This window comes from Acyrthosiphon pisum, chromosome X (assembly GCF_005508785.2).
Source record: "Acyrthosiphon pisum isolate AL4f chromosome X, pea_aphid_22Mar2018_4r6ur, whole genome shotgun sequence".
Lineage (NCBI taxonomy): Eukaryota > Metazoa > Arthropoda > Insecta > Hemiptera > Aphididae > Acyrthosiphon > Acyrthosiphon pisum.
In genome coordinates, this window is record NC_042493.1 from 82,300,505 (window position 1) to 82,312,547 (window position 12,043).

The 12,043-nt window shown below is 31.0% G+C and overlaps 1 protein-coding gene across 6 annotated transcripts in view; it reads right to left on the reverse strand.

Annotated features, from left to right (window-relative positions):
* Positions 1 to 690: 690 nt before the first annotated feature.
* The window catches only part of LOC100166119 (twitchin), an 81,414-nt gene continuing 70,061 nt past the window's right edge, over positions 691 to 12,043 (reverse strand). For all 6 annotated transcript variants that reach the window (XM_008184337.3, XM_016803945.2, XM_008184330.3 and 3 more), the window contains 18 exons: positions 11,960 to 12,025; positions 11,583 to 11,880; positions 11,181 to 11,522; positions 10,902 to 11,054; positions 10,586 to 10,812; positions 10,232 to 10,522; positions 9,849 to 10,042; positions 9,589 to 9,766; positions 7,710 to 7,763; positions 7,328 to 7,476; positions 6,872 to 6,974; positions 6,631 to 6,773; positions 5,071 to 5,227; positions 4,125 to 4,241; positions 3,717 to 3,914; positions 2,662 to 2,775; positions 1,561 to 1,761; positions 691 to 1,473 (listed from right to left, as the gene is read on the reverse strand). In XM_008184337.3, coding sequence (XP_008182559.1) covers positions 1,562 to 1,761; positions 2,662 to 2,775; positions 3,717 to 3,914; positions 4,125 to 4,241; positions 5,071 to 5,227; positions 6,631 to 6,773; positions 6,872 to 6,974; positions 7,328 to 7,476; positions 7,710 to 7,763; positions 9,589 to 9,766; positions 9,849 to 10,042; positions 10,232 to 10,522; positions 10,586 to 10,812; positions 10,902 to 11,054; positions 11,181 to 11,522; positions 11,583 to 11,880; positions 11,960 to 12,025 — 2,984 coding nt within the window. In that variant the 3' untranslated portion in view covers positions 691 to 1,473; position 1,561. The remainder of the gene's footprint in view (positions 1,474 to 1,560; positions 1,762 to 2,661; positions 2,776 to 3,716; positions 3,915 to 4,124; positions 4,242 to 5,070; positions 5,228 to 6,630; positions 6,774 to 6,871; positions 6,975 to 7,327; positions 7,477 to 7,709; positions 7,764 to 9,588; positions 9,767 to 9,848; positions 10,043 to 10,231; positions 10,523 to 10,585; positions 10,813 to 10,901; positions 11,055 to 11,180; positions 11,523 to 11,582; positions 11,881 to 11,959; positions 12,026 to 12,043) is intronic.

The following is a 12,043-nucleotide window of genomic DNA, read 5'->3' on the forward strand; positions in this document are numbered from 1 at the left end:
TATCTTAAACAGGAAGTCTTTGGTATAAAAAAAAAACTTTCTCTACTTATGAATAAGCAATTACTACGTCCATTAATCACATACGCTTGCCCTATTTAGGGTAAATGTACACAAACTTATCTAAAAAAATTTTGCAAATATTTCAAAACCAAGTTTTAAGAACGATAACAAACGCTCCATGGTTTGTAAGGAACACAAATATACACAAATACCTTAAAATTCCAACTCTTCGAGACCATATCAAACTTTTGGCTGTGAGCTTCTTCAAATCCATCCACAAGTCAAGAGGCTCAATGCATTACCACATCAACATCAGACCACCTTCACAACACCGCCTCCAATGAGGACGCCCGTATGACTTAATTCCTCAAGAATCATTCTAACTTAAAGCCTCTAACTATTGTTATCACACAACTTAAAACTGTAATAATTTAAGTATCGCGTTTAACACGCCAAAATGTACTACCTTTCCTACATCTCTAGGTATAGATAGCGAAAGCTAAGAATACCTTATTGTAAAAAATAAATACCTACTTGTCGTATCTGACATAAAAATAATTCACATAAAATACACATTTTTATGGGTCCCGTTCCATAATTTGTGATAATATTATTTGGAGAGAAAATAAACGAAATCCTGATTGATATTGATAAACACGTTATTTTTAATTAAAACAATATTATAACCTAAAATAAATATAACACAATAAATTATTAAACACTAAAATAAAACACTTATGTTATAACATCGTAATATTTAATAGGTAGTTAATAGCTGATAATATGAGTGTCTATCAAAGCTCAAATCTATGGGATAAAAATAAACAACATATACTTAAACGATAATAATATAATAATAATTTTAAATGAAAGCGTACGAGTTGCCAATTTAGCATTCGAAAAAAAAAATCTTCTAAACAAACAGTACGGTTTTTTTTTAATATTCGCATGATCTAAATGTATTGTTATCACGATTGTTGTGTCTTATTCGCGAATATATTTTTCTTTGGATATATTTCAAACGTCCTTGCGAACATAATAAAGTACATATTTTAACAAACGATAACATACGATTTACAAATTATTAGGGGCTTATTTAAACACAAGTGGTATTTATTTTTTTTATGCAAACAAAAATTACATAAGTAGCGTTTGGGGCACTAAATGATAATACATCATATATTATTTTATCATAGTTATAATATTAATAAATTAATAAAACCTAAATGAGTAAATTGCACGTCTGCAATTGTACGTATTAGGTATATTGTGAATGTTAATAATGATTTTTAATATTATTTGATAAAAAAAAAAAAAAAAATGTAAAATAGTATTTGCTGTACATAAATAATGGAAATTTACAACTTCGATAAAACGATACATTTTTGATATTTTTAATTTAATTTTTTGTTGTTCATTATTTTACAACAGTATGTAGTTTCATTATCTTGATCGTTGATTATGATGTGAAATCTGAAAATGTATTGGTTTTTATTAATACGAATGCAACACACTTACATACTATTTAACCAATAATGTCTTGACTCTCGACACACTCACTTTATTCAGATAAGAATGACAAATTGACTGAAAACGCGGCTGCGACTTGTACGCCACTGGAATCCTTTGCTTCGACCACGTACTGACCAATGTCGTCATGACCGGCTCTGAGTATTTTCATTCGGTATTTATTGTCAACTTGCATAAATTGGTAAATACTCGAATCCTCGCCAATAGGAACGTTGTCTTTAATCCAGGTAACTATGGTATTTCATAAACACGAAATTATTTAGTATCTTTAAAGTTCAGACCAATAACACGATGACAATTGTCAATCCAAAATAGACGCAAGTGTGTGTGTGCGGGGAGGGGTGAGCTATAAGTCTTCAAAACACCATCAAACATCGTCATAAAATAAATGAATATCGGTATCTAGTTAGGTATGCTACCTACACATTTTTTGTATACCAACCAGTTTGATAAACATAATTAGGGTCGATAATTATGCCTTAAATATCGGGTAAACAGTTCAACTAAGCATGTGTCTGGTTTGGAAGTTTGGAACTATTTATAAATAAATATATGTTATTGTAGAGGGCTTTAAATAGTAATTATTTTGATTAGGTTTCACATCTATCAGTCACAGCCAGCCTAAACTGTCTACATATAAATCATTGATTAGGTAAGCACAGATAAATAAAACTTAAATTACATAAAATATGGTCCTATATAGAAAAATGGGATTTATTACCAACACAGGATCCACGTGTTCGAGAAGGAAAAGAAGTAGTGTATATCTAGACATTTTAAAAGGATTTTCAGTTTAAAAAAAAATTGCAATATTAAATTAATTTACAGGAAGCAATTATAATTCTCTGAAAATAATAAATAAATGCTTGGTTGCGCTTATGCAGCTTAGCATTGCACGTCAAACTAATGGGTGTTCTGGCCGACCATGGTCGAAAAAAATTGCAATAGCAACCACGTGAAGCTCTATTGCTATGAATGCGATTTCGTTCAAAGTGAACCAAACCACATCCATATGAAAACTCGTCAGGTGTGACTTTTTCTCAGGCACCTCTTTCACGAAGCAGTTGGGTATCGCTAATGTAATATTATACAGCTTTGGACATGTCAACATGTGCAGTATTATTCGCTTACCGTTTGTCGGTTTTCCGAGGATTTCGCATTCTATTTCGACGCTTTCTTTGTCTTGTATGGTCACCGACTTGGGGAAACTTTGGAACGTCATGCCCTTAGGCTTTTCTTTCGCACCTAGAATATATATGAATAGATTATAAACACAAGCTAGTCTATACATAAAGACATAAAAGTTACAGGTTAGAGATCGGTTACCGACGAGATCCCTAGATTTTTATCCGATTTGTGGATCTTTTTATATTATTAAGTCATTGAGATCATTAATATAGGAACTACAATAAAATACAATATTAAGTATATACTTTATGTTATATACTAATTAATATTATATTACCTATAAATAATAATTACAGACGCCAAAAAAGTAAGAAAAAAATGCAGTTATTTTCTTATAAAGATGCATTTACAATATGGCCAGCGAAATTAGAGCTGCGATTGTCGGGCTACTGGTGGTCAAAATATGTTATGGAATCAGTGGTTCTATGTGTTCTACTATTTTCCCGTGATTTTTAAGATTCATATTTTGGTATGCGAGATGGTTGTTTCCTCAACGTACATTATGACTGCGCCTTTTTAATTTAATTTTTTAGGTGTGTATTCGATTATCTTTGTAAACGGGGCCTTAAAATTACTTTAGGTGAAAATCAGTTTACGAAGAGATGACAATATATTTGATCACCAGTAGCACGACGATCGTGGCTCTAATTTCAGTGGCCGTACATACTGTAGATAAACGTGTCATAGAGTTAATAATTTTTCAAAATTTGTTTGCCTGTATTTTCATACTCATGTTATTACAAAATTGTTACACATATTTTATTGTTTGAGTCTATAATAAAACAAATTTAGTTTTGGCAAGTCCATGATGATCCACGATAAAGATATTGCATTATAAAATCTGAGTGTTTTTGGTATCGAAGTAGAAACTATCGTTTCTCACCATAGGATCTCAATAATAATTGAGTGGTTTGGTCACGTCATGATCGTTCGTAACGTAATACCGTCTGTAACGACATTTCAATATTATTTTCGTAATACGTGGTAAAGGTACTTGCCTAGAACGAAGATCGAACAACTGCTGAACGCTTCGCCGGCGTCGTTAAATGCTTCGCAAGTGTATGTGCCGGAATCTTCAGGGAAAATTTCAGCAATTTTCAGGGTGTAAACGTTGGCCACGTTGGCGTAGTCAAAATCTTTACTGGGTTTTATTTCCTTGTGGTTGTGAAGCCATACTACATCGAATTTATTGGCTCCTGTACCAACAACCAGATACAATATACGGACGTGTAAGCAACAATAATAATATTCAATTATAATATTTAGGTAGGTATACAGAGGAAGTACATTGGGAGGTAAGGTCAAAGTTACTTAAATTGTTTAATATTGGGTATGTAAATATTACACGGAAATCAATTTAAATTGGTATAATTTTACTGCTAGGTTAAGTGGGTGTTCATATTTACCGATGATTTGGCATTGGAGCGTCACTGCATCGCCGTCGGTCACTGTAGCCGATGTCAGATGGCTGGCAATAACTGGAGGCGAGTCGTTTCGGCTTTTGTTTTTGGATACGTCCACAGCTGTAATTATCCACGAAAGGTCGAAGTGAAAAATCGTTGTCATAATATTATGGTTTAGGTGTGTTCAGTTAATTATTTCTGTTAATCACGGTACAGAATGCATTCATTGTGTTAGTCGATGGGTAGGTACTAACCTAAGCAATATTATTATTTTTTGATTATTTTATATTTGTAGAATGCTTAAATTAAAATAAATTATCGAGCTGTCATATATATTTAATGATTGGATACAACACAAAAATGTTGTATCAAAATAATTATATCATTATAAATAGCAGGAAGTTATTGAATTATTTTAGATATTTAATTACTTACTTTAGACAACTTTGTGCATGCTAAAATAATCTAATGATTTGTTTACAGTCGATTCTCAACAAATACATTTTGGAAATAATACAAAAAAATCGGGATCAATAAATAGTTCTAGAATTTTTTCTATTCGTATTAATTGAATGATATATAGTCTGTAATATTTTGATTATATTTTTGAGGTGTACAAATAATTTTTGTAGCATTGAAGATTTCGTACGTTTTCCAAACTATCGGGAAAACTATTGGTACATACCTATTTTTATTTTATAGTATTTTTTTTTCATTTTACATTCAACGTGAAAATGCACAATTAAATACGATAATGCATTTTATTTTTATGCAAGACGACAGCTGGCAAGTATATAGGGTAGGTACCTTATCTGAACGAATAATAGTTATTTCATATTTTCAACACGGTTTATTGAAAACTGAAGTTAGTATAAAGTAAACATTTTTCAAGAGACACTTCCAGTGGGAATATATAAAGAGTGTTTAATATTAATATGCGATTTTGCACCTTTTACTGTGAGTTTGCAACTTGATTCCTTAGTTCCCAACGAGTTGGTAGCTTTACAGATATATTCTCCAGCATCTTCGGGGAATACTTCATTGATCTTCAACGTCGCCAATCGGTTTTTGTATTTCAGATCCAAGACGTTAGACGAACTGATAGCCTAAAGAATAACAGTAGATTTAGTATCATTTAAAAAAATAGTATTATGGTTTTACATAGAAAGTTTAATTTAAAATAAAATTAACATAATATAATATTATGTTTGTTCCTTCATTGAATATTCCACATTTCAAAATGAATTCATACAATTAGTCGATTTGAGTGTATACTGCATTATAGCTATATGTATTATACATCGGGCATAGACTTAAAAAAGTAAAAGCAAATAATTATAATATTATATTGTTCATTTTTAATTACTTTATATAATATTATATATATTGCTTTTTAAAACAAGCATAAATGTTTTATACATTTCATTAATTTATATTACGTTCTATATTGTCATTATAAAATAAATCATATAGAATTTATCCTTAGTTTGGTTCTTTTCATTAAATCACTTAAAGCCGTAATTGGCTTTTAATCATTTAAGCTGATATACCTACATACATATACCATCATACTGATATACAGTCCTGTAAAGTATTTAATTAAAAGTATTAAAATTTAAAATACTTTTTTAAGTACTTTTATACTAATTTTATACTTTCAGCATGAAGTATTTTGAATGGTATTTTAAATACTTTTTGGTATTGAATACTTTGGTTTTTTATTTCGAATATTTTATTTTTATTCGAAATAATTGGTTGAAAAAATATTATTGTCAACTAAAATAATATTTAATAGTTTTATTTAATATTCTGTATTTCTGTGTTAGCCGAAGCCCAAAGGTTTGTGAAAACCAGATTTCTAAAAAAAGTTATTGAATATTGAATAATAATATTCCCTTTAAAACTATTAGATAACTATTAGATTACCTACTACCTATGTGTTAATATTACGATAATTAGAAACCCACTTTAAAAACCAAAAGTATTTGAAAAGTATTCCAAATACTTTTTCAAAGTATTTGAGTAGTATTTGAAATACTTTACAATTAAAGTATTTGAGTAGTATCTTAAATACTTAAAAAAAAATGTATTTGAGTATTTACTCAAGTACTTTTTAAAAGTATTCTTTACAGGACTGCTGATATATCTACATTTTAATAATATGCCTACCTTTAAAAAACACCCATTGTCTGAGCTCAGTTCCATAATTATTATGGCTTTATAACACCTATTGTACTCTTACATTCCATTAAAATATTTATTTACTTCCCAGACACCAATTTTATGTTTAATAATATTATTATAACATTATAATAACGAATAATATTAGTATAACGTTATTATAATACTATTATAATATTATCATTACAAAATGCTGTCTGGGTTATTATTTTATTATTTTCAGTATAAAATTATATAAATAATATAAATATATTGTCATCAGAATTGGACAATTATTATAAGTGTCTATCCTAATAGGTAACCTATTATTGTTTTATTTTGGACTTACCTTTCCATTCTTTAGCCAGGTGATTTGTGGCTCTGGGTCACCAGTTACTTTACAACTAAGTTCTAATGACTGTCCGTCATTGACTGAGGTATCGAGTAAGCGAGTAGAAAAGTCTGGAGGGCACATGGCTTCGTCCGGTGATACTAATAAATAATAAAATAATAATTGTAATCAAAACCAGAGTGGTTAGGTAAAGGAAACGAATCCACTCATTCTAATCAACAAATAATTTAAAAATTACATCTCAATTCTTTTGTGGAACTACGGGATCTCGACGGACTTCCAACCGCGTTCAGTTTATTTCCGTATTTCTTAACGCTCTTCCTGTCGGTAGAGGTAACGGTCTGAAAAGAATGAAAACAACACGATATCAAAGTCAAAATTTAATAATAATTTATATTTGATAAAAAAAAATATTTCTATAAGAAAGCAGACGAGCAATATGTGAAGCTCAAAATAGTGGCTTATATCAATAGTATAGTCTTCTCACGTGACTGTACTCAACAATATAGTGGAAACGCATATAGGTATAGTATAACCGATTTCATTACACGTATAGGTAATGTCGTATATAATCCTCAAACGATTACGATAGGGTTATAATTTTATTTCGGTCAGGAGTACAAAATTATTATAATAGTTTTTGATTTTGATTTTAATAATTTCAACCAAATGTTGGCCTGCAAGAGCTAATTACCGTGTCGCTGATTTTCGTGGATGTGTTAGTGGTGATGGATTGGTTTGAAGACACCGAACTGCTTCCGTGCACGTTTGACGTGATGGCGGTGCGCTTGGTGATAACCGTCGGCGCGGGTCTGAAATGATGCTGATCGACGTACCTGCGATCTATAGAATCGGGAGGGGAAAAAAAGAATTAAAATCTGTAGAATATCATCGTTTTAATCTCGACCAGTGCTAACGCCGAACTCCGGGTGTTGTTCGCACGTCGTGTTCATAATATTTATCACCCATATCAGTACATCACAGTTATTTTATTATATAGGTATAGGTACTATTGTATACGTTATAATATTATATTGATATTATAAATATACTGATTAAGCTGTAAAATACTGTACCTGAGTGAAGTAAATTATGCGATAACTCTGCCTGCTCTTGGCTTTGTTCGATACCTATATTGAAAGAACAGCAGAAATAGAAGTGTATTAGACGAACGGCGTAATAGGTTTGTATTGTTAATGCGACATAATATTGCGATGGTGATATAAGCGGAAGATTGATTGGAAAGTGACTGTAAGGTCACAGGACCATATGCAGTATGCAGTATGTCGGTACATTAAACGTGTTAGTTGATCCACCGTGTTGTATGTATGTGTCTTCTAGGTTAGGTTCTTTCTCTTTTACCGAAAACACTTTCGTTCCAGGTACCTACCACAGTAGGTACCACATGCAGGTTAGCTCAAACAACTGTAAGATGGTCGGTTTGTCTGGTTTAGGTACCGTCTTATATCGGTATACCGATTATAGTTCATATACCACTTGAATGGTATAAATACCAAAGTATACCGACATACCGTTCAATACCGAAGTAATACTGGTATAAACACCATTGACGGTTGTTCGTTGTATACCAGTTCTAATACCATAATACCGGTATCCGATTTCAATACCGTCAACCCTAATCAGCTATAGTTTGATAGTGTTCGGGATGGGTATCGGTTAATGGTAGCAGAAAAATTAAGTAAAGCGGCAAGAAGAAAAAAAAATTACACAACGAGCAAATACTACCTAGTCAAAACGTAGGTTCTCGCTAAATGTTACTGACTTATTATTTATTGTAACACTCGTAACAGTTATGCTGGCAACTGGAAAGGCATATATGTGGCCAGGTAGGTACATACAATATACTCATAAACAATGTACTACTGTCTGTTAATTACCTAAGTAGGTATACGCTGTACCTATATATTGTGATTAGGAATCGTATAGAGTTATGTAATGATTTGATACGTTCACAACAAATTACATGACTACGATTAGTTAAGTACTGGCCTTGCAGTTAAATAATGATGCCAGGTCGATCATCTTTGATAGGTAATTATTATTTTAACTGCTTAAAATAGTATTAGGTACTCTATGTTATTTGTAGTACAAGTATAATAACTACTCTTTTCTTACTTCAAATGTTTATAAATATTATATTAATTAGGTACCTTCATACAATAAATTATAACTCAGTTATACTAATTACCATACAGTACAATTTCTTAAAAACAAAATAGAAATCTTTGAGTAGTAAAATTAAACTATTCAATTATTTTTAGACAAGCTTTACAAAAGTATTATTAATATAGTCATTTATTTAAATTTTAAATTTTTTTTTTCGAAACGAGTAACATTTTAACAATTACAGACATTATTCTTTACATGCTTATTAGTTGGTCACAGTTTTGTGTTGTAGACAACTGTTTTGGTAGACACACATCCATGCGTAAAACCTATCCATTGCATTTGAAAAAGAAGGCTTGGATCATATTTTAGTTTACACTATCGTAGTTATTTTATATACTTATAAACAAATATAGTTAGTATATTTTTCATGACATTTAATTTGTACAATTAGAATATTATGGTTATTTGTGTATCGACAATTTCAATTGGTGTTGATATCTAAAAACTTTGTAATTAGAAAAAAAAAATTTTAATAACTTAGAAATGTCTAATTCCATTGATCGTATAAAATTCTTTAATAAATTATATGGAAATATTTGAAATCCTTGGAATTGGTATTGTTATTGCAGAACAATTTACTTAAATAAATTATTATTATTTATCTTATTGTTTTGGTATTTTTCAATGTAAGGAATTGTCATAATTTTTGGCAAAAAATATAATTTACTTTAATACTAACTTTTCCCTAATGAATAAAAATACTAATTTAAATCATTATTAGTAGATATTTAATTTTAATATAACATAATTGTTAGTGCTCATTACCTTCTACAATCACTACACAGCTGGTTTCATCTGTGCCATGCACATTGGTGGCGACACAGCGATATTTGCCCGAATCTTCAGGCTTGCAGTCGATAATTTCCAATGTAATCACACCGTCCGTATGGGTTATGGTGTAATCACGCTTAGTTAGCTCTTTGGTTCCTCTGAACCATTGTATCTAGTTCAAATATAACAAACAAATTTATAAATTCACGGTTTCTCACAGGTCTTATGAAATTAAATCAAGTATAAGTACATACAGTTGGTATTGGTGTGCCACTCAAACAGCACAGCAACTTGCAAGTTTGATGTATTTGTATGACACGAGGTCGTAACAAGAAGGTGAAATTTGGCGCACTCTCCTTCTCTTCAATGTAATATGTGTTGGCGAGCGGTTCTCGTCTTCTGACCTGTGCGACTTCAGGTCTGTATACTGGTGCTGATTTTGGCAAAGCTATACAAAGCAAATTAAAAATATAATAGGTAGTCCAAAGTCAGTTTATAATAAATATTAAATCAAAAATAGGTATTAATATTATTTTTGGGAAGGTATAGTTATGTAGATGTTAAAATTGATAAATCAATAGTTAAATTGGAGAACATTTTTAGACACCAAAGTTATTTATTTAAATGGCTTGCATACGTTGTACGTTGAGGAATACAACTTCTTCCCTATAGCCATAGGTATTTTCCGCTCTTATTATATATTCTCCTCTGTCATCAAGTTTAGCTCTGTTTATGATGAATGTGTAATCTTCTCCAGCATATCGCTTCATGAATTTAACACTTTGTCTTAACTCTTCATTATTGTGGAACCATGACAATGTCGGTTGTGCTACAGCAATGACACGGCAATAGAATTTGACACTTTGTCCTTCGTAGCAGAATGCACTTTGAGGCTTGATGACAAATCGTGGAGCCGCTTGTCGTCGATCTATAGATATAGATACGTTAGTGTTTTCCATACGTCATTGGAACAGAAATTTAAAAAACTTACCAAACGAGCTTTCGTATATTTTATATTTCTCTACCATAAGCTTTCTGAGAGCACTGTATTCTGATATTCTTCCAAGTGGTAGAGCAAACGAATCCCAGTCGCTGTATTTTTTGCGAATTTGGTCTCTGATTTTCGTGTAATTGGACGAGTTGAGTACAGCTGTACGATCCGAGTGGTCTCCCATCAACCATGGATGTATTAAACATTCATGAGCTGTCATTCGTTTTCTTAAATAAAAAAAAGACACAAAATTATTTTTTTGGTTAGTATTTCATTAATATTTATACTAGGTAAAATTACACTATATTTTACTTACTCTTTGTTTTTAATTAGAAGTCGTCTGATAAAATCTTTTCCTTCGTCTGAAACTATGTTAAATGTATCTTCATCGAAGTCCCAGTCACAAGCTTTCACATTTTTAAGTGTTTCAACGTCGTTTTCTCCTGCGAATGGTGACAGCCCACTCAAACTATAAAGAAAGAAAATTATTATTAAAAAAAAAAAAAACAAACATGTACAAACTATTACATTAATATAAAAGCATAGATTTAGAAGTTTTAGCTGATCAGTGAAAAAATATTTTGTAAAAACTTACAGGACATATGCTAAAACACCAACAGCCCACATGTCTGTATAGAAACCAACTGGTTCTCTTTCAACTATTTCCGGAGCTGCAAACTCAGCAGTTCCCGTTGATATTTTAACTATTTCGTTAGGATCCAACTTAGTTGCCAATCCAAAGTCGATGAGTTTTACATTTGAACTCTTCTTTGTCTGGCACATTATATTTTCTGGTTTGATATCCAAATGAATGATATTTCTTTCATGCATATGTTTGATAGCTTCACATATCTGTCGCATGTAGTTAATTACTTCTGCTTCAGACATTGAATATCCTTCTGACGTGATTCTTTCGAATAGTTCTCCTCCGGACAAACTAAAAAATATTTGAATGAGTTAGTCGATGCTTATTAAAGTTTTGCGATTTGCACAGTACAATTCGAATATTAAAACCATTTCATCTTCATCTTCGAAAGCGTCGTGCAAATTGATCAGTTTCGGATGATGAAGTTGGTTCATTATGTCAATTTCTTTTTTAATTAATTCCTTTTCGACATTATGTGCAACTGGTATGAATTTGGCAGCAAAAATGTTTCCAGTTTTACGTTCCCGACAACGGTGTACTACTCCAAATGCACCTGTTCCGATTTCTTCTAATATGTCGTAATAATCATATACGGACTGTGTTTTTATATCTACCGGTTGTGGTATATACTTTGAATAAATGTCGAAAACTATAATATATTAACATTAAATTACTGTGGGTTTTTGCTTTTATTAAAGAAATTTTTTTATTAATTGTTTATTGCTTACCGTAATGGTCATAATCTTTAATATTACCATCTGCTTTTCCTCTTATTTTTTTGCCAGTTTCATCAACTATATAATTTATATACC